The following is a 23,507-nucleotide window of genomic DNA, read 5'->3' on the forward strand; positions in this document are numbered from 1 at the left end:
AAAAAAAAAGCTAGCTACATTAACTATATATAGGCATGCATATTCCAATCACATTACAGATCCAATGTAATTTTATAGATTCTCATCGAATGCGAAAACATTTGCGTACCGAGCCTTGAAACGTCTCAACCAGAGCACCGGCTCCTGAAGATGCAAAGTTGGCTCCGCCGGGATACTGGTGAAACCCCGGTTGCAGAAACGGCGGAATCAATGGCCGGTGAGCATACTCGGCTGCGCAGTTCATAGTGATAATGTTGTATATAAGATTATAATATGTTGAATGAGATAACATGATTAGCTAGCTAGTCACAGAACTCACAATCAAGCAGACAGACAATATATAAGTTAGCTAACCAAAGTGATTTGTACAACCAAGGACAACATTAACAAAGATTTGCAAATCTCTCACCAATAAAGTCCGACATCAAGCGCCCGTCGGAGAATCTTCCAGTTGGGAACTTGAAGTATGTCTCTCCATAAGGCCTGAAATTGGCCTGGTCGAGAGTTGAAGTGTTGATGTAGTTGTTGTTGCCTGCATCCAAGTAAGAGTCTCCGAAGATGAAGAAAGCAACTCCATGGCGATGATGAGGCTTCTCTGAATGTGGCTGGGATTTGCTTAATCCAAAACAACAAGTTCTAGTGAATACTAGCAGTGCATGAATGAAGAAAAGGAGGGAGACAAAGCTCGGCCTTGCCATATGTGTTGTCGAATTTATATCTGACCCACGTACTAGAGAGGCACAGAAACTTTGTTTCTATTTACTTGGAATGGAATGAACAAAACAATAGCCGAATATTAACATCTAGTATTTTCGAAAATGATCGATAGCAAAAGGGGTGTGGGACAAGTTCATTAGTCTGGTCTAAAGGGTTTGTTAATTCTCAATCGAATAAGAAAGACTTTGCCGACCACACGAGGGACTTCGCAAGTCAAATTAATTCGAGAAATAGAAAAATGCCCATTTGGCTGAAACTAATATTTGGTGTTGAACTTTGAACCAGCTATTGCCCAGAAGGAACTTTAATCGTGTGTAGTTTGCCCCAAGTTCAACACTTTTGTTGGTTTTGAGCAAGCAAATGCCGAAAGAAAATACAAGGAATATCGGCGGGTTGCTGGGGGTGTGAACGTGTTGAGTTGTAATGCTGCTCCCTATAGATTAAGAGAAGTCAATTTCTATCAATCGTTGATCCTAAGCAATAGCTACAGTTGACCCTATTAACTCCCATCTCATATGACTTTCATCATGGTTCACGAGAATTAATTAGGCTATTTCACATTTCCACTGACTAATATAGGTGTTAGCCAAACATTACGTAATAAACTATGATATACATAAATCATCGAAGATGATATAGTTGAAACAATATTGGTACGTACGTGTTGTGTGATATCACCGGTAGAGCTTGATGTATGGTGATATAATAAATTAATAATCTCGATCCTTAAGGTTTTAGCAAACTGAGAAGTGTCAAAAAAGACCTTATCACACAACAAAAGGAAAAAAAAACAAAGAGAAGCAGAGTGTGGCAGACCCCTCGCCTTCAGGCTAAAGGGTGAGATGTGCTCACTACATCGTCTGCTTCTGAGGAACTAATATCACCTAATCATTTATTTTATTTAAGGAAAAAAAAAAACCTTATCACCTTTTAGATGTGTAATGAGAGTCTTGTGTCAATTTGCTTTGTTAAATTAATTGTGTGAATTTTTTATTTTTTTCGCTTATGCTCAAAGTCTCACTTCCCTCCCCATTTTTCTCTCCCACCTCCCACATTTAAGCATCTTTCTTTCTATTTTTTTTTTCTTGTTTCCAATATTGACAATTACTAATTTGTCTTTCATCTATTAGAAGACATATTTTGAATTTTTAATCAATCAAGAATATTATAGGTAGTTCAAGGATACATTTTCTTTTCTTTATTGGTATTTTACAAGAATAACCCTCTTTGATGTATCTTTTTATTTAGTGCACTTTCTACCACTAAGGATGATTTGGGGAATTCATAAAATTGGTGAAGGTCTGGTTTTTTAATATAGTAGAGATTTGAACAAATGAAAGTCATAGGGTAGTAAAAAAAAACATAGGGTAGTTAATCTCCAACCCATTATCTAAGTTGAGTTAAAATAGGATTTACTTAAAATGTGTCATATTTTGACTCAACTAAATATGGCCAAAACCTATAATTAATGAGTGAGTGGGTGTGGGCGTGGGCGTGGGCGTGGGATAGTGTCATAGTTTATTAATATAAAATAATTAATGATTAAAATATGTTTGGGTTTTTACTCTATTTATGATTAAACAATGATATAAAAATTAAAATATGTTTGGGTCTTAACTCCATGAGTTAGAGATGTAAAACTCATATGAATATTTATAGGTTTAGTTGGCTTAAAATTTGAATTTAGATTTGGGTTATAGACCAATAGTTAGAGATGCCTTAATGTTGTGAAAGGCGGAAAAAAGTCATGAACTCGTACCAAAAGAAGAAGGGAAAAACAACTTTCGAAGTATAATTATGAGATGACAATCATGGCATATTTCCCCATTTGTGATAATTAAACAATTTTGTAAGAGTAATATAATAGCAATCGTGATTTGCGTTTTGATAATTGAGACACATGGAGATTTGATTTACTGTTAAAAGATCAATAACAGAACAAGTGAAAGAAATTATATAAAAGATGCTCACATGACTCTAATCTAAATAGACTATGTTTACTTAAAACTCAGTTTCATATAACAATGATCGAGTCGTGACTTTGATCTAGATTTCCAATCGATCTGTTCTATAAAACTAGTTGGCCGGTTAAGCTAGCCATCAACTATCATTTCAATTTATATAAAGATGTGATGTATCATGCCTACATTTAAATGAAAATGGTTCCGCCTATAAATAATGAGAGTTACTTTCAAGACCTTATACTTCTTCATCCTATAGATATTGAAAGCCTCAATCTAGTTTATGTAGACGACAACAATAGTATGGTTACCAGGCTCATAGACCAACTGAGTGCTCGTCCCAGTAGCCATGAGTACATATGAGCAAAGTGGGTCGAGGATGAGCTCAGAGGCCGAGCTATGCACAAAACTTCTTTCCTGAGTTTCCTCTATATGTATTTTATCATTTGAAATTGGTCAATTGCCTTCATCTTGTGATCATTGTACACAATGGTCCCCCTTAATCCTAAAGTTTGGCTTCACCACTAGATGAGCTAGACCAAGGTACTAAATGTTAGATCTATATGGATACCAAAACAGTTAATTTGTCCCACATACATTGATTCGCAAGTGAAAAGCAAGACGATACAGGGTTATAATTTATAAATGAAGCCCAATAGTTAATCTTTCAGGAACATTAATTACGACGTCAGTAATTACACTTACCTACCACTTTACCATCGGAGAGGGAAAGATCAAACAAGTCTCGGTCGTTCCCTTACCCGCAAGTTGACGATGCTAAGAGGAAGGGACCACTACAGACACTTGCCGAGCTTCTGTTGACCCTACGGTATTACGCATAAATATTTGGCGACGTCTATAGTAATTTATCTTTACTAAAAGTCTACGTGTCTCAATGGCTGAGCAAGATGAGCAAAGGGCAGGTGATGAGTTAGAATTAAGGGACTTACAACACACTGTATTCGGGACAAACCCACTGGGTACCGCGGGAAGTTCAAGAATCACAGGGGATCAGCAGCGGGAACAGACTCCTGATGGAGATATAGGATATCCAAACTCGAAGGAAGTGGCGTAGATAGTGGAAGCAATAAAAGCGCATATCTCCTAGTTAGAAAGGGACTAGAGGAAGGATCATGAAGAGGCTATGGCAAGGCAAAAGCAATTGGAGATTAACAACGCGACCCTCATGAGTGCATTGTCCCGAAGGATAGAACATGGGGAAACTAAGGATAGGGCAACAACAATCACATCCTAGCAAGATCAAAGGATAGCATGCCATAACACCCCGAGAGTGCAACCAGCGGATAGAAGAATTGATGCATGCCCTTAGTAGGATCAGGACTAGAAGTAACTAGGGATAGCTAAAAGGGTTGAACGTACACTGAACCCTTAGAGCGGAAAAGACTAGGTTTTTGATAAACTGATGTTTTTGAATTTTCAGAACTGAGAATTACATTAGCTACAACTCCTTTAAATAACCCAAACCAACTATCTACTCAACTACCCATAATACATGCACTAAGACTCCAGAACCCTCTAGCTAAAGACTACAGAAAACACAAGAATGATGACAAATAAAAAGATAAAGACAATAAAACAACACTTAATGAAACATTGGGCTCTAGGAGAATTCTTAAGTTTCTCCATAGTAATTACTTACTATTTCATTCTCCCCGAGTTGTAGAAAACTCGTCCTCGAGTTTGTAAGGATTGAGGTGCTTGACATTGAAGACATTTGCTCTCTTTACATGGCTAAGAAGTTGTAGTTGATAAGCATTATCGTTTATCTTCTTGAGAATTTTGCAAAGACCAACTTTATGGTCTTTGAGTTTAATGTAAGCTTCGGTAGGAAACCTGTTCTTTGCCAAAACTGACCACACCACATCCTTTTCTTCAAACTCTACCCTTCTTTGGTGTTGACCAGCTGCAGCCTTATACATTAGATTGTTCTCTTCAATCCTCTTCCTCACTTCTTCATGGATGAACTTGATGTAGTCAGCCATTTCATCTGCTCTCTAGCTCAGTTTGTTTAGATTTGGAAGAGAGGTCAAGTCTAGAACACCATTTGGATTCATTCTATAGGCTGCTTTATGTGGAAGGCTAACACCGGGAATAAGATCAATCTGGTGTTGAATGTCTCTCAATGACGGCAACCCTGGTGGAAGATCTTCTGGTAAGACATATGTGATCTCTTCGATTAGAGGCTCTACTTCTTCCAGAATAGATGAGATATGGCTGCCTTCTTTTGCAATTAAAGCGAAGCATACTCCAACTTCTTACAGGAAGTTGGTGACTGAAAGAAAATTGTCTCCCTTTGCCGTTGTCCTTTGTTTTGGAAAACCATCATCCTTCATTTGTGCTAATACTATTTTCACTTTATCTTTCCAAAAAGTATAGGTATTCTTTCTGTCATCATGGATATCACCTCTATCATACTGCCACAGTCTTCCCAGAAGGATGTGACAAGCATCCATTGTAACTACATCACACCAAACATCATCCAAATACTTATTTCCAATAGAGAATGATACAAGGCAGAGTATCAACGATTACCTCGTTACCCTTCTTGAACCATGAGAGCTTGTAAGGTTTTGGATGCTTCACTTGCTTTAACTAGAGCTTCTTTACTGCTTCAGTTGAAACAACATTCTCGCAGCTACCTCCATCAATTATCAATTTACAGACCTTGCCTCCAATGGTGCATGTGGTATGAAATATATTTCGCTGCAACAAATCTTCCTCAATTTCTTCTTTAGGCATTAGTATTCTCTTACAAATAACTAAAGCCTCACTGATGTCTCCATACACCAGGTCTTCGCTGTATTCCTCCATTTCTTCATCAAAGATGGGATCTCCGATGTCATCATGGATTTCCTCTCCTTCAATCATGAGTTGCTTGTTTTTATCCAAACGGCTACTCGACGCTCCTCTGCAGTAAGAGGACTTGTGATTTGGTTCTCCACACTTGAAACAACGAAGTTGGGATGCATTTTCTTGACCTTGCTTTACTAGTCCTGAAGTATTCGAGCGGTTTCCAGCTGCTGCAGATGAACTTTGAGTCCCTAATTGACCACCCTTTGCTAATTCTTGACCATTGAATGGTGCTTGATAGTTTACTGCGTTGGTACCAGCTCTGGTATGTGGCCGAGCACTAGACTTGCTCAGTCGTTTCTCAATGATTACAGCTCGCTGATGTGCTTCAAATACAAACCAAAAAGTGTGAAGATTAAGAGCATCCTGCAAACTTTCTCTCAGACCTCCAATATACCTCGCAACCAGTTGTTCTTCATGCTCATTTAGGTTATTTCTAGCCACCAACATATAGAACTCCTCAATGTATTCATCCATAGTTCGCTCTCCTTGCCTTAGATTTTGTAAACGCTGGTAGAGAGTACAAACATAATTGAATGGAAGGAAATTCTCCCTGAGCTATTTCTTCATCTTCTCCCAGCTTCGGATCTTCTCCTTTCCTCGTCTTTCATGTTTCATCTTCAGTTGCTCCCACCAAGCAGGGCAATCACGCAGGCTATACGGACCAACGCAATGAAGCTATTGAACCTGAGTTACAACACGGAGGGAGACCCGTACTAATTTATGGATAATTCAAGTCACATACGAACACAAAAGGGTATGTTGTTGCGATATACTACAACATTTTCCAAGAAACACTTACCGAGGAAGCTCTCAGCTAGATCCCAACAAGGCAAAAGTGGAAACATTGGAAAAACCAAGTATCAGTAGGATGATCACGGAGATCTTTGCCATCGAGACTGACCCGGGAGCTCCAACTTGAATGGATCATATCATCGAGGTCATGAGCGGGGAGCATTACTGAAGAACAGAAGAGAGGCTCGAAAGTTGCAATCTTGATGCGTCAGATAATGTATTATGGAGGGAAAATTATACCGGAGAGGATATTGTTTCTCAAATCTCAAATGTGTGACAATGGAACAAGGCGAAACCAACCTCCTAGGAGATGTGCTATAGAGCATCTGAGAGAAGAAAGCCGAGTGTTCTAACTAGAACCTCTATAAGGTAATTGGATACAAGATAAGTTGGACAAGTTATGCCTTGCTTTGGCTAACAATACCAGATAAGATGATCTTGCATAATCAATACACGAGGGAGTCTGCGGGAACCATGCACGGGCAAGATCGTTGGTCCATAAGGCTTTAAGAACGGGCTACTTCTGACCCAATATGGGGGCAATGGCAGACAGAGGGTCAGCGGAATGTCACAAGTGTCACTTGTATGCAAATCAGGCTACTCCCTGCCCATCGCGATGTCAATCCTCCACATGGCTCCATAGACATTTGCACAGTGGGGGCTGGAGGCTCGTTGAAAAGCTACCAACTACCGGCTACCGCTCTCGAGCAACTCAAATATGTCATTGTGGCAGTGGACTATTACATCAAGTGGATTGAAACAGGGCCATCGGGCAAGATCACCACATAAAATGTCAAGATCACCACAATGATGACATGGCACATACGGCCACCATGGTGGGTGGCGGCCATAGTCCCCTTTGTTGTGTCTAGTTTAGTTAACTAGGGTTTGTTTCATTTGGGCCTATTTTTTTGGGTTTTTTCAGTCATTTGGTTGTTGGGCCTTCTAGTTATGAAGTTGGTTAGTTGTTGAGTTGGCGCGCTGTCTTTTTATGTGTGTCAGGCTGGGTCTTTTAGAGTTCGTTGGTGTGTCATTTTTGTGATGTGTGCATGGTAACGAGTTCTTAAGGGTTCATATAGATTTTCCGATTTGCACAGTTCGGCTTTCTCGATATGCCTTTACTCTATCGGTCGCATGCGTGTTATTGTTCCTTATAACTCATCAACAAGCTTGGCTTTTACTTTTCTCTCTACTCTAGGTTCCAAACCCAACCTAATCTTCGTTTTGTAATGAAGTTATCTTGATTAAAAAAGAAAAATCTTAATGACGTCACAATCTATCTCAATCGTATTTTAGGTATAAGTTTGGTTTACAGTTTAGATTGAATTTCTTCTCAAAAGCAGTGAAGATTTTCTCCGGTTTCATTGTTTGGTTCAAGTTTATTCTGCAAGCCCTGAACCTAATTTGTAAGAATTTATTTTATTCAGAATTTTTGTTCTTAGTGTTATCAATTTATTGTATACATCAACCCATGGGGTTTGGTCCAGTGGAAAGCATGCTGGGTCTGCTTGTTGGGCGAATGTTATAGTGACACTCCTGGTAATAGGAGGTCACTGATTTGATCCTCCGCAAGTGAAAAACACCTCATAAGGAGAGGCCATACCCATGTTGCTCCTGGCCTCGGAGTGATAGTCCCACCCGACCACATTTTTACCACCACCAATTTATTGTATACATCATGAGCGTCTAATTAAGCCTTGTGTGTTGGCAAAGCTACTGATATGAGACATGCATGATTAATTAGTTGAACATTACTTTCACAGACCAAACAACAAAAAGTTGATCATATCTTAAATATCAGAAAGTGAAGTGATGCAATAGAATGGACAAAGCAACCAGTATAAAATTTTTGTTCACTTAATTTGATCGATGTGATCGAGTGATGTCGTTTCATACCAGAAAAGCGGCGCACAAAATTACGAGTATTTGCCAAATTGGTAAACCAATCCCATCAAACAACATGAATCTTGGACTTGATTGGTTTCAAGAGTTCATAGTTGTTGATTAGGTGTTATCTACATTTGAACAACTCTATACTGTTATTCAACTACACGTACAATTAGCCAGTCACTAGAAAACTCATGTTATCTACATAGTTGTTACTTCACCTCTATATGTTCAAAGCCAATGTGCAATTCATGAACATGGACTGGGAATTGGTAGGAAAAGATCCAATGGTGTTGTGAACTTCATTTCTGTTGGTCAGCTCCTTGTAATCAATATTCATGTCACACTCCAGACCAACCTACAAGAATATGAATTATGATTAAACAATCAAATGGAAAGAATGCTGGATATAGACTCGAAAATCAGGAATTCAAAACCTTGCATAGAAATATATAATACAGTACGTGGTTGGGGGTCACAGTAGGAGTGCATCAATATGGAACTAACCTTGATCTTCAAAAGAATAATGTGAAATACCAGCAGGTGAGCTCCAACATCACCCAATATTTTCATCTGAAACATTGTTTTCCTGGAATCCTCTTGCAATGAAGCCTCTGTCACAATCTGGCTGGCATTCACACATGGAAACAAAAGCCTCGTCTGCATAGTCACATTACTACTATGAGCAGGTTGAAGAAACCCGGGAATCCGAATTGTTCCTATAGGCACTCCATCATAGAGAGCTTCTAGGTGGGAAGGGGTATACCAGATGCCGACTTTGTTATGATTTTGAGCATTCAGGGTCAATGTGATTACTGATGAAACAAACAGGGTTGAACCCGAATAGGCATTGAGCTTATATGAATCCACGTTTACGTCTTGAAGCGAAAAAACTGGCTTTTGGGGCTTCATGACGAAGATTATGATCAATGTAGCTACACCCAGAAAAACAACTGGTAAAAGAAGAAAGAGGAGGAGAAATAAACAGGACCTTTTGAAAGAATATGCATGGCAGAGCTTTTGGAAACACGAGTGTTCTGAATTTTGTAATGAACTGATGACATCCATGGCAGAACAACATCTTAGGCATATGTTTGGGGGAGTTTATCATACAATTATAAGCTATCATCAGTTCATCATTGTTAAATTAAATGGTACTACTTGTACAAGAAGCGAGAATTTGATGTCTTTCTTTAGACTGTAGCTTTGTGTTTTGCTTTATTCCTTTCTAGAGTTATACCAGGGCCTTCACAACAGCAGCTTTGTAGAGAAAGCTAGAGCTTGTTAGAGGCTTTCTGTGACTTGGTTTACCCGAGAAGACAGGCAGGACTCGGTAGACTATCCTTCCCTTTCCCCTCTACTTTCCCTAGCAAGCAACACAAATTCACTTTTGAGTCGACCCTCCACCACTTTCGACTCTACCGAATAATTCTAGGCGGATGAGAGAAATACCCCATCTGCGACTCTAAAGGCTGAACTGAACAAATGTTCATCTGCTAGACGAAGTTATTCTGTAGGAGAAGTTTTGCGATACATCTAATATATATACATCGATATTTCAAGTAGACTAGTTCGATATAGTCTCGACTTATCTTATGAATGCATGGAGAAGTCTAGTCTCAAATTAACTAGTTGCTCAATGTGGGTGCACTAATGTACCTTAGACCAACTCATTCTCCGTTTTAGTACTTGAAGTTGTACATAAAAGGGTCACAAATGGGAGACCTTCATCTCTTAGTTGGAATCAGAGGTACCCGTACCACAGCATATCCCAGCATCCTCACTATCATTTGGCACGAGGATGATCCCACTTTAATCTCTCGGGGTCTCTAAAGAACAAGCTTTTTAGGCCAATTATTTTGTATGCTTGGTTGACAGGAGGTTACGACTGTTCTACAGCACACTCATTTTGGGCAGGCGAAGACCGTGAAATCACTAAAATGCACCAAAACCTGGTCTGTTAGGTACACCTTCCCCTTCCCTTTCCCTAGTATTAGTTAAAGGTCAAAAACCAAGGCCACCCCAAATTCAAAAACCACATTCTTAATATGCTCAAAGCCTCGGATCACATCCAGCACCCATGAAATGCAACAATGGTCCCCTCATACCTAATTGGTCCTCCAAATTCTCCTCATCCTGAGCTTTCTGCGCAGAAACATGTGACTATAGAAAGCTCACTCAGGTCTTGTGGTCGCTATTCTCATCTTCTCTGCAAAAAGCTTATGTTGCCACCAAGCTTATGTTGACTATTCTGAGCTGCCGGTGCATATATGAGGTGAAGGGTCCAACTACCAAGGCATTGCGATCCAGTACTGTTGACCCCATTGACACCTCAAGTATGGAGCTATGGCTCCAGATGACATCAGAGCTCCACACCCGCCACCAGAACCATTAGCCGCATGGCAGTCGTACACCTCACTCAAAACCATATTCAGAAGCAACAAGTGGCAAACATGCACGAAACTCTTCACATGGCTGAGGTATACCGCGGTTACCAGTCGCTGATGTGATGCCAAGAATCAAGTAAAACAAGAGTAAGTAAAGCAGCCTCTTGAAGCCATGGACAAATCAAGCAAGAGGCAATGGACACCAAACTACGCAAGAAAAAAAATAGCAATATTATGTGCAAAATTTGAGGGCCTCTTGTTATAAGAAAAGACCATAAATTAAACAGATCAAAGTTCACAATCATCAGGTTTCAGTATCGCCACAGCACACATTCCCATCACATCAGTACAAACATCAAGTTTAGCAAGAAACAAGTCTTTAAAGGTAGAAGTAAACCTAATACCTATATACTCCCCAAAACACCAGCAGCTACAGCTTAACAGACTCCTCACACAAGCCTTATGCATGTTCAACTGCTTGCACTGCAGCGAAACCCTTCCTGCAAGCACCAAAGTATAAGAAACCAGGACCAGGTTCTCACGCCAAAGTATAAGAAACCAGGACCAGGTTCTCACGTCGAATAGTTTGAGACCAAATATGAAACGAAATGCGAAACACTACTGAGGCTAATAGAGAATGAAACTCACTAACATGTAGCTTTATTTACATAAACTTGAAAAGCTGGTGCGCTTAGAAAACTCCCCCAGCCATTGAAGGAAGGTCATCAAAGCTCCAAAGATCCACTGGGTTACAACCATCCTGGGTCATATCACCATTGAGAAAGGTATCAATGGAAGTATCCCAGCTCCCCTCAAGATATGGTGTCTGACAATACTTCATCTCAAAAGCTGACAGCTCCTCAGAGAGTGTCTTTGGGGCAACATTATTCTCAGCAGGCACAAGACCCTCAGGGTTAGCCTTCAGTTTCTTGGTTGGGTTAGCATCCTCCAGAAACAATGAGTTCTCACTTTCTTCCAGAACAGAAGAAAGAACAGATGAGATTTCAGGAGTCCTTGAGCCTTGTTCTCCCCAGCCAAAGTCAGAACAATCAAAGGAATTGCTTCCCTGATCAGAACTGAAATACAGAGCAGCAGGGTCAGCTACAGTGGACGATTTCATCCCAAAGTCACCATTGGTAAGGACAGAGTCCATGTAACCAAAGTTGTTAGTTTGGGGTTTCTCCTCCAGGAAACTCATAGAATTGTAGTATTCTTGATCCGAGCCATTCACAAAATTGACGTTCTGGTTCAGATTAGACTGCATATTGTCCAAGTTTGTCTTGGGTAGCACTTTCTGAGGATTCGCCTTGACAGCACGCTTTGTAGAAGCACGAGGGGCTTCTTCAGGAAAATTCACCTTGGCTTTCTTGCCACGAATTCTACGTGCCTCAGCATCGTAGGCCCTTGCAGCCTCTTCAGCAGTGTTGAAAGTTCCGAGCCACACACGGACTCCTTTCCTTGGGTCTCGGATCTCGGCAGCCCACTTGCCCCATGGGCGCTGACGAATTCCCCTGTACTGGTTCTTCCTCTTCCTTTTTGCAGATTTCTCAGCTTGACTATTGCACTCCACAGATTTCACTGTCTTTGGTCCTTCAAGAATTAGAAAGAGATTTATGTCAAAACACAATCAAATAACACTTTTAACATAAAAAGAGAAGACTCAGGTATCGATCAAAAGGATTCAGAAGATATTTAGGCACACAGCCTAACAATCGTTAAAAACAACCTATTAACAAATTTACAGAGAAACTGACAATGAGGTTAATGGTATACGTAAAACCTAATTCAATCACCAAGTGTTGTAACATCTTAGATTATCAAAAGAGCAGTTACCATTTCTAAGGAAATTCTAAAAACTCAAGGGTTAGATCCTTTTATCCGGTATAATAAAAAGCTCCGCCCCATCGGCATATAACCGTGAATACATGCATCATAATAATCCAAGATCCGATCTTACAGACATCAACCCAGTAAAACACCTTCATGTCTTCATATTATCACAACCATAATCATAACATGATACCAAGGAAAGATAAATTGGAAGCATATATTAGAAAATAAACATGTACTAACAAAATCCATACAAAAGTTCTATTTGTTTCGGAAAAAGAAAAAATTTTGAACTTTAATTTGTCCAAAATTTCTGTGCACCATTAATTTCTTAGTTGCAAACCTTGAACCACATCTAATTGATTATTTCCCTCAGATAAACTTTACACAATTTCAGTTGGTAAAAGAACAACAGGAAAGAGCTACAGTGATGAATTCCATTATAAAATTACTGATCAAAATCAAACAAAATCACCGAGATCTTTCCATAGCCAGCAAGACAAATCTCTCATCAAGGTCAAGAGAAAACAATCAAGCAGGTCAAATCTGAGGTGAACAGCCATTTTCAATCATTTCTGTATTGACAGAACTTTTTCTCAAAAACAAAAAAAAATACAGTTCCACAGAATGATCAGAGAAACGAATTCCTGGAACAAAAGCAACTCTATTCACTTTAAAGCCACAAAAGCTCTTAAATAAACAGAGAAAAAAAATTAAAATCAAAAACAAAAAATGAACAAACTTCCTAGCACATGATCACTATAATAAAACACAGGGAGATCACTATAAAATTTCACATCCACCAAATCATCAGAAACATTCAATCACCACAAAATCAGATGTAAAAAAAAAAACTCAGAAATAAAAGAGAGGTGATTTTTACCGCGAGCAGCAGGAGAGGGCTTTCCGGCGGAGAAAGCAAAGGGCTTGGAATCGAGCATATCCTCATCGTCGTCCACATCAGAATCGTCCTTGAATTCCTGGAAATCAGCCTCGAAATCGTCGTCCAATCCGAAGATTTCGGACCTCAGAGGCCGGCCGCCGGAGGAGAATCTCTTCCCGGAGCTGGATTTCTTGAGATCGGGCCAGAGGAAGTCGGCAGTGACTCGCCGGGACCGCGTCGGAGGAATGAAACCGGAAATGATAGCACCTCCACACATTTTCGAGAGGACTCGGGAGTTGAAATTGGTTGAAAGATTGTTGCAGAAATGAGTTGGACTTGGTTTTTGGGTAGTGAATCGAAAGCAAGCGAGACTAATTTTTTATTTACTTGAGGGGTTTATGCTTATATTTATATATTCCTGAGGATGAGGGGGTTGGCGAGAGCTTAAGATTTTACGTGTATGTCCTCGGGTAAATTGGAGATTCACAGAGTGCCCTTGTGTGCTGCTTGAACTTACCTCCTCTGTTTTTACTGTCCGGAAAATGGAAGTGAACGAAGTGAATGCATGTATGATTTGGGTTCATGAGTGGTGACTTGGTTTATGTAATGAGAAATTTACTTCGAAGTGAAAATGATGGAGATAGGAAGAGTAACAAGCAAGATAAGGTGTTAGATTGTGGTGTTTCGCATGTGTGCCGTGTGTTTCAATCAACGACCGCGTGTTTGTTTCGTGTTTGGGACGATACGTGAGGTGATTAATAAATCAAATGCGTAATTAATGTTCCTAGATATGAATAATGACACGCGATCGTAAACGATTTTTAGAGTTCTTTAATCGTCAAGAAGTTATATGTGGGTCTTTTTTTACTACTGAAAGTTAGATTGCTTGTTGAAGTGCGTGGTCTTTATATGACTGATGAGTTATAGCTGAAGGATTGAATCCAGAGAAGGATATTATGGGTTGGAAGGATGGAGCTATGACGTTAATAATTTGATGAGCACTAAAGATTTGCTATGGATTCTTTGCCAATTTCATTGGCACATTTGGCTGCAGAGGTTATTAAAATCTCTGATTTTATGACACCTCCCAAGGGATTGTGGAGCAATTTGGAGATTTTTTTCACAAATTAATAACCATATTGGCTCAAACACATGGAAACATTACCATGTTCAAATTTTCAAAATTGGACACAGTAACAGCAGATAACTAATTACACTCTGATTGCATTTCTTTCCACAATGCCGAATTGCCAAATTACTATGATTTTGATGACCCTTGCAACTCTTTCGCCGGACCTTTTTGATTATTTGCCAACCTATCTCTTTAGTATTAGAATCAATATTTGACAACTATATATATATATATATATATATATATATATATATGTCAATGAGCATTTCGTTTCGTTACAATAATGCATAAGAAATTAATATTAACAAAACAAAAATGAGCAGCTCAAGATGAACCAGATTATGCGTAATATATGGTTAGAAAGCTACATATGTGTAGTTTCTAGAACTTTTTACAATCTGTCCATATTTATTTTGTAGACGAAGTTATGACTGATTTAGTACACAAATGTCATCCCACGCGTGAATCTGATTTTCGACGCAAACTCTTATTTTGAGTTCTTGGGCAGCCTTCTACTCATTCCACCCAATACTTTAGATGTTTTGGTATGATTTGCTGATATTGGGTATCTCTTTAACCCACATAAAGGTTGTTTCCAAGTGAGCTATGTATTAGGAAACAACGTGATATCTTGGTGAACTAAACAAAATTTTAGCGCTACATCTTTGAATGTTATCTAGATGATTGCTCTACACGAAATTTTTTGTTTTCGTGAGTACACATATCTGAAGATGGTTTGATGTTTACCACAGATGAATCTACATACTTTTATGAGGTTTATGATGCTTGTATTCGACATATGAAGCAATGTTTTAACAAGAGTGGCAACACCAAGTATATATCATGTAAGTGATCCGCTATAATGAGTTTTCCTCATGATCAGAGTGAAACAAGTCATATATGAGAACAATGGAGCAGATTTATTTACTAAATCACTTCCTAAGGTCGCATTTAAAAGACATGTCAAAAGCATTGGTATGCTTTAAGTTATCTAAGCTCCCATGATTGTAAGTAAATCTTACGGTGATTGACTATGAATCTCTTGGTTAGTAACTGGTCATGTGAACACTACTGCCTTAATATAATAATAATATAATAATGTCAGAGCTGTGAATAATTTATCATTATCTCTAATACATAAATTGTAATCGATTAATAAAAATGAATCTGATGGATAATAGATATTTTTTAAGTGATTGTGAGGGCAAGTACCAAATCAGGCTGAAAATGAATGCACAATTTTAAGTTTTTTTTTTTAGGAAAAAAAATAAATTACAACGAGGAGCCTCTTAGGGGTCAAACACAAGAAAAATCTAGAAGAAGAGCCATCTAAGCCAGTGGGGAAACACAATCAAACCAACACTTCGGCGAATGAAGAGAGTGACCAACCGAGGCCAGAGCATCTGTAAGAAAATTTGCTTCCCTGAAGGTATGGGAGAAGGATATATTGACGAAAAAACCAGTTAGAGCCTTAACATCTCAGATTATAGACTTGAGCTTCCAAGGAATAACACATGAACCTTTGACACAATTGATGATGAGGGACGAGTCTCATTCTACTTCAATTTAATGACAATTACGCTTTTTAGCAGCGAGGTTTTTTAACACAATTTTAAGTTGTTATGATTTCTGTCTTTATATTAAATACATGTACGTTGAGATGCATCGTCTCTCACAATCCTTTAACATTGTATCTCATGTAAAGAAAGCATACAAAAATTGCTGTATCGTACATATAACTATCAAGTGGTTTACTTTTACTTTTACCTGGTTTTGAATGGACAAAAGTTCTAACCCAACTTTCTCATTAGCGATCCACGAGTTTCACAATTTAGGAAAGTCTATCGATCCCCCATTTCTTACCATACTAGTCGCCACCAGGTCAGGTAGTTCGAATTGTATAATGAAATCAAGGGCGAAATGGAGGTTCATGAACCTGGCAATATATAATTGCTTGAAATAGACAACACTAAACGACAGAGTATTAGAAAGTTAAAAAATTAGGGGGCGGGGGGCTATTGCAAGAGATAATGAGGTTGAGCGGGTTCTTGTCCCAAGGCCAATTCCCATTTTTCGGTATAATAACAAATTTACCGACCTTCAAAATTTGGTGGTCATCAATCATGTCTCTTTCTTCCTGTCTCTTCTCTCTTTCTAACAGTGTTTGATTCGTTGATTATTATGACCATCAAATTTTGATGGTCGGACAAATTTTAATGACCATCAAATTTTGATGATCGGCAAATTTGGTTCTTAATTATATGTACCGATGCTTTTCTGAGGCCGACATGGCAGGGTTCCAATCTTGTTCGGATCCAAACATTACAAAATGATTTCACGATTTTGATTGGATGTTGCTTGAGATTGCAATGGTATGAAGGTAATTAGTATTTTTATTCTGTTGATCGATTTACTTGCTAAACTAAATTTGTTCAGAATAAATCACTTGGAGTGTATACGGTTGAATTAGAGAGGAATTAGATGGAGAAGTTAAGATTCAAACCCTTGAAATTATTTACTTGCTTTAGTTATAAAATTATGTTATGAAACTTTATATTCATATCGATAATAGATTATTGGGGAGACTCAAATTCGGGAATAACACTCCACTCTCTCAATAATTTTCTTTTTGGATTGGAATACTTGTTTACTTATATATAATAATAATGGCCTGACTGGGTTGACCTGCAGTTGTACGTGTATCAAATTTAGAAGTGTTTTGCATGAGGCAATTTGGTGTATATAGTAAACACGTAGACACCTTGACCCAGCTGCAGCAGCTGTGCTTTCTGTCCTTTCCTAGCAGCTGCGATGCTCTCATTTCTACGCTTCCATGAACTGTCCACAGTCCACACGATTTCGGGACGGATATTTGGAATTCTATATAATTGGTTCAATTCTTCAAACTCAATTATATATGATCGATCTGCGCTAATTTTATGACCTCATGCATGGCCACAGGTCAACAGAATTAGTATAGATCAATTCTGATATTAGAATTTTTGATGCGATGTGTAACCACTGCAAAATAATCTTGTGATTATTGTTTAGTTAAATGTGCTCTCCAACCTAGGTTCGAACCATGATACTGTCAAAAATAGTCAAAAGAGGGACTGGCTGTCCAGACCCTTACCAGATTAGTTATTGGGCATAAGAAGCCTTTAGGATACCGTAATTTTGATTAAAAATAAATAAATTATATGATGTGTATAAAGAGTCTAATTTTTTTGAAATTATGAAAAATTTCTGTCGAAATTCATGGTACATGATCGAAATTCATTGTTATGGTTTCGCAATAGTTGCAAAAGGACTTCTATGATGATGATATAGCTTCCAATCAGAAAGAGCCTATATAAAATCAGAAACAGATCACAAAACGATGAGATCGAAGAAATATCTTTGTTTACGTAACAGCAGGGAGGGTCTATCCAGGGAGGGGGTTTTATATGCATCGATCATATAAGGATATTATTAGGGCTTCCAAACATTGCTTTCGTTTTTGCTTCTAATTACTTTCACCAGGCCAGTCACCACCTCATTCATGTCCAGTGAAATGGAAACAACTGAAAATATATATACAATTGGGATCTGATCTCTTTCCAATGTTCTTATCCATTATTGCTAGCTCCTTTCTTTCTGGTAATATCCACATGCATGCTGTCGACCACTGCATCTGCAGCTTTTAATTTGTTCCAAATATATATGATGCATGATGTGCTCGCTCACATTCTATTTATTCTCTTCTAAATTACTTGATATATATAACGTGTCAAAATTTAATTAATAAAAAAAAACATTCTTCTAAAACACTGAAAAATTTCTCCAAATACATCGATCATCTTCTCCGGTTAATGCGCGGAAAGTGCCAAGGTGGTGATCACCCTATAGATATATATATTCACCACCAGTTTCTCAGTTTCTCTGTGAAGTAGAAAATATTCTTTCAAGTTGATACTATATATATGAAACACGCAGGCAGGAACCCACCCCAGTAGCTAGGCACAAGTGCTTGTGCTCCACACGCTTCACATATACGTACAGATTATAACTTAATCGGGTTTGTGATAAAATACTACGAACAATCATATCTAATTTAGGTGTTCGATATAACTACTACGCTGAAAGCACGATAGATCCATGATATTCATCTAAATTGATCAAGTGGCAGACAGCAAGTAGCAGAAGTAGACCTTATCAATTTGTATTTTGATTGGAGTGAACGGCAGATATAAATTGCTTTGTCAAATGATTACCATATATATTAGTCTATCGAACCTTGTTAATTTGTCGTGTTTATCTAGTTGCTAACTAAATAAATATTTCTTTTAATTATTTTATATCTAAAAGTTAAAAACATAATAATATTATTTAAAAATAATCCGTGATTGAGCATGAATTTCTTAATCAGTTAATAACCAAGTGAACATGACTATTGTAGTCGGTTGTGCATAAACAACCTAGCTCTCAAGCCCGTAAACCAGCAAACATTCCACCATGACCAAAACAACCAAGGCCACCCTAAGGTCCCCGTCCATGAGCAGGATGGGCCAGACCCAACCTGGGTGGCAATACTGGGCCGGGAACGGCTTCAGAAGGCATAAGGGAAATCTATATTCGAAGCAGCAGCAAATGCAATTGTCCCACATCGATTTCCAAGCAAAGAGAACCTACGTTCCCAACCACCAGCTTGTCATGTATCATTTACTACGTCAATAACTATACTTCACCTGCAAATCCTGACTTAATCATCGGAGGAGGAAAAACCGGAAGCCTTTGGTCATCCTTGTGTTTACAGGTTATCGGGAGAATAGTCTATCACCCAACGGACATGCCATCAGCTTCTGCATCCTTATCCGAGATTGTACAGAAACATTTGGCGTCGTCTATTGGGTGAGAGAAGGTTTGTCAATAGATTAAATAATGGTTCGCTCCAGCCTAGACGAAGAAGAGCCGACGACACTGGTCATCGGGACGCCATGAAAAACCCCGACAAACCAATCGACATCCCAAGCGGGTACACCATAGGTTAACTCTCCAGGCCTAGACGATGACGATTCACCGGGGCAGGATGGCCGGCTAATGTACTCTTCTATCCTCTCGTCGTCATCCACTATCGGACAAGAGGATGTGCTGGTCCCGCTTAGATCAGTAGTACTTCGAGAATCTGTTAACTCTCCAGGCCTAGACGATGACAATTCACCCCGGCGGGATGGCCGGCTAATGTACTCTTTCATCCTCTCGTCGTCATCCACTATCGGCTGAGAGGATGTGCTGGTCCCGCTTAGATCAATAGTACTTTGAGAATCCATTTACCCTAGTATAACACAAACCATAGGATCCATTAGCATGCGCCGCTGGGAGCAAGCGCGAATTGCATAGCTTCAGAGCCTAACCCAAAAATCCCCAGTTTTTACCCAAAATCCCCAGATTTTGACCACCACAAGATAACACAACAGAAGTAACAAAGCAGAAGCAAAACAAACACACAACATACGTGCAACAAAGCAGAACGCAGAAAGCTTACCAGATTTTTGCCAAAACAGTAGCGCTGGAAACTCAGAGGGGTGGCAACACCTCGCATTCGCAGTGATCGGTGGCGCAGTGCAGTGGCGTAGAAACAGGCAGCGAAAGCAGAAGAAAAAGAGAGAGAAGTCGGAGCAGAGAAAAACCAGAGAGAAGTGAGTGAAGTGAGAAGACTGAAGGCGAAGAAGGGGGGAAACAATTTACACAGAAACAGTGAAAGTCGCCTCGATCCACGAACCGGACATTAAAAAACCACTAAACCGAAAACGAGGCACCCCTAGCCATCCGATCAAACCGTAGGATGGTGCCACATGGCTTAAACCGCCGTAGCTTCTTGAAGAAGGAAAGAATGAAGCGACGTGCATTAATTGCTTGGCAGTTATCCCCATGAATATTGCGACATCTGGCGAACATGCATTTAATGCACCTGCCACAGCAACGCACAAATTACACCAAGTGAAAAACCTATCTCGGGTGGGAATCACCGAGATCATTCCACCCAGTGAAAAACCTATCTCGGGTGAGTATCACCGAGATCATCCCACCTAGTGAAAGACCTATCTCGGGTGAGTATCACTGAGATCATTCCACCAAGTGAAAGACATATCTTGGGTGAGTATCACCGAGATCGTAACACCCACCGAAACACATCCTCCTTTTAAAAGCGGAGCAAGTGGCTTGATAAACCACGGATGGCGTTTGATAAGAGCACAAAGTGTGACGTTCTTAATATGTTTATACCCTTTATTTACCCTTTGTTAACTCCTATTTAGTTGTTTTAGCTTTATATTTGTGTTTAGTGTAGAATAATTGCTTAATGTAGAAATATGTAGGTTTTGGTGTTAGAATTCATAGTAATTTCGGAATTGAAGAATTGGGTGTTGAAATTATGCTAAGTGTTGGAAATCCTTGTTTACTCAGGATTCCTTTCTTGATCAGGATTCCATCTTTCCTCTTTCCTAGTTTCTAATTTTCTTATTTCTATTTCAGGAAAGTCTAAACCCGTGTTGACCAGGAAATGTTTTCCTGACTCATGAGGGAAAGGTGGTCGGCAGCTAGGAGTTCCTGCTTGAGCTAGGAGAAATACAATCCGAGATATGTATGAAGATGCCGTGAAGATTTCCCAAGTCACCAAGGAGAGAGAAACCGTGCGGCCCAAGAGAGAAGATTTTTCCAAGTTCAAGATGGTTTTGTCATTCCTTAATGCATGAGGATTACTTGAAGAACAAGAGAAGAAATTAAATCCAACTTGGACTTGGTTTTGCCGATTCAATAGGATTCCTTGTGCTTGAGGAATTCTTGGAGATCAAGACTTGTTACTCTATAAATAGGGCACGGCATGGCAGCAATTATCATCATCAACCCATGCAAATAACACCAAAGCCTTTGCCGAAACTCTATCAACCTTCAAACACCATAATCCGATTCCACCATCATCCTTGATCCAAAGCACATAGCCTAGGATTCCGCTCACTCGAAGAATAGAACAAGTAGGGATATTCTGAGAGTGTATTTCATCTTTTACTTTCGGATTAGTATGTGTTTGTTCTTCTTGATGTTTGTTTTAGGTTTTTGCTTAAGTATGTTTCGATTCTTATCTATGAGATAGAAACACTTTTGAACCATGTTTTGAAATAAAGTTTTCAATTTTTAATCAATGATTTTAGGTTTTATGCCGTGAGTTTTATGTCTATATACTTTAAGATTTTCGGTGCATTCTTCCATTATCATGTGTAGTTGATACAAGTAGTTGATATTGCATGTGTTAATCATCCAAAGTTCGACTTTGATACAAGTAGTTGATAAGTTGCATTGTCTTTGTTATTTCACCGATTTTCTACCTATGTTTGATTTGGACTTGTGCTTAAACACATCGATTCTTTATGTGATACGTAATTGCATGCTTAGTTTATGTGTGTGACCTATAAGTTGTTTGTGTCACGATGTTGAATGAAACCCGTAGTCTAATTATAAGTAGGTCTATGTCATAGGAACCACGTAAGAACTTACGTGCATATCAAATTTAGATTGTATAATTGCTCACGGTGTAGACTTAAATGAGATTAGAGATCGTCTTCTTTGTTCTTACATGGTTGTTTGGTTAAGTTTGCATGATTGTTGGTTGATCACATGTAAATATGTATAGAAGTAATTTAGGATTTATTTTCAATGTTTATTCCAAAATCATCAAAACCTTTAAACCCTATATGCTTATTTCGACATTTTTATTAGATTAGATGGATCTACCCTGTAGTTGAATCCCCGGTTTAGAACGATCCATGCTTGCTTTATACTATGATTGATTTGTTGACAGGGTTAATTGATGCGTGTGCAAATACGTCTTATCAGCGTTAACACCCCGTCACTCGAGTAGTAACACCAGATATGGAAAGGGCTCGCTACCCTTGTCCATGGAAAATGTAACAACCGTTCAACCCACGTTATGAGTCCGAACTTGGGGGGACTATGGGCGGGAGCCCATTTAAAATATACTAGTCTACGGGCTTATTTTAGCAAGTCCCCACTCAAGATGTGTCTTGAATTGGAACTTAGGGGGACTTGTAGTCGGTTGTACATGAAACAACCTCTCAAGCCCGTAAACCAGCAAACATTCCACCATAACCAAGACAACCGAGGCCACCCTAAGGTCCCTGTCCATGAGCAGGATGGGCCGGACCCAACCTCGATGGCGATATTGGGACGAGAACGACTTCAGAAGGCATAAGGGAAGTCTATTCGAAGCAGCAGCAAATGCAATTGTCCCACATTGATTTCCAAGTAAAAAGAACCCATGCTGAGCCATAAATACGACCCAGCCACCAGATTTTCAGGTATCATTTACTACGTCAATAATTATACTTCACCTGCAAATCCTGATTTAATCATCAGAGGAGAAAAGACCGGAAGCCCCTGGTCATCCTTGTGTTTACAGGTCATCGGGAGAATAGTTTATCACCTAACGGACACGCCATCAGCTTCTGCATCCTTATCCGGGATTGTACAGAAACAACTATATATCACTAAACGAACCTACCTTTACCTTTGTAACAAAAGAGTTAAAGTAATGAAAACAAAAGAGTTAAAGTAATGAAAATAAGGAAGAAAGTAAAGATCAGCTCTAACAGCTTTCCAACTATAACAGTCACTCTATAATCAATCGAGACAACAACAACCCTAAACTCTATATCCGACCTCTAGTGTAGAAGCTACTTGTTCTCTCTAATTAGTAATTACTAATTAAATGGATTAATAAATTATTAGGGATGACCTAAAATTATTTCCAAGCCACACCATCTTAATTGAGGATTCCTATCATCGCTACAGATCGAATTGATTTATTTTTGTCACCAAGATTGAAGGTACCATGTTGGGCATTGAATATTCAAATCTGAATAAAATGTCAAAATTAGATGCTTATTTTATAAAAACCACATCATCCTTATACAAATGCTGACAAATCTTCCAGGTATACACAATGAATAGTTTTTCCCAACTTGGTATGGTCTTGACTCATCAATTTT

The 23,507-nt window shown here is 39.0% G+C and overlaps 3 protein-coding genes across 3 annotated transcripts in view; all 3 read right to left on the reverse strand.

The window, feature by feature from the left end:
• LOC101290782 (GDSL esterase/lipase 5-like) overlaps nucleotides 1–770 on the reverse strand; it is a 6,095-nt gene extending 5,325 nt beyond the window's left edge. The window contains exons 1-2 of the mRNA XM_004303696.1: nucleotides 410–770; nucleotides 110–231 (exon numbers count right to left, since the gene is read on the reverse strand). Coding sequence (XP_004303744.1) covers nucleotides 110–231; nucleotides 410–698 — 411 coding nt within the window. The 5' untranslated portion in view covers nucleotides 699–770. The remainder of the gene's footprint in view (nucleotides 1–109; nucleotides 232–409) is intronic.
• A 7,332-nt stretch (nucleotides 771–8,102) lies between these two features.
• LOC101291352 lies at nucleotides 8,103–10,983 on the reverse strand. Its single transcript, XM_004303698.1, has 2 exons — nucleotides 8,739–10,983; nucleotides 8,103–8,589 (listed from the first exon to the last, which is right to left on the reverse strand). The coding sequence occupies exons 1-2, from the start codon at nucleotides 9,297–9,299 to the stop codon at nucleotides 8,455–8,457; spliced, it is 696 nt and encodes a 231-aa protein (XP_004303746.1). The 5' UTR covers nucleotides 9,300–10,983; the 3' UTR covers nucleotides 8,103–8,454.
• LOC101291067 (ethylene-responsive transcription factor RAP2-12-like) lies at nucleotides 8,575–13,706 on the reverse strand. The gene is made up of 4 exons (XM_004303697.1): nucleotides 13,332–13,706; nucleotides 11,271–12,208; nucleotides 11,023–11,118; nucleotides 8,575–10,732 (listed from the first exon to the last, which is right to left on the reverse strand). Exons 1-2 carry the CDS (start codon nucleotides 13,606–13,608, stop codon nucleotides 11,310–11,312), a joined length of 1,176 nt encoding a protein of 391 aa, XP_004303745.1. The 5' UTR covers nucleotides 13,609–13,706; the 3' UTR covers nucleotides 8,575–10,732; nucleotides 11,023–11,118; nucleotides 11,271–11,309.
• Nucleotides 13,707–23,507: the final 9,801 nt, after the last annotated feature.

Source organism: Fragaria vesca, linkage group LG6, assembly GCF_000184155.1.
Source record: "Fragaria vesca subsp. vesca linkage group LG6, FraVesHawaii_1.0, whole genome shotgun sequence".
Taxonomy (NCBI): domain Eukaryota; kingdom Viridiplantae; phylum Streptophyta; class Magnoliopsida; order Rosales; family Rosaceae; genus Fragaria; species Fragaria vesca.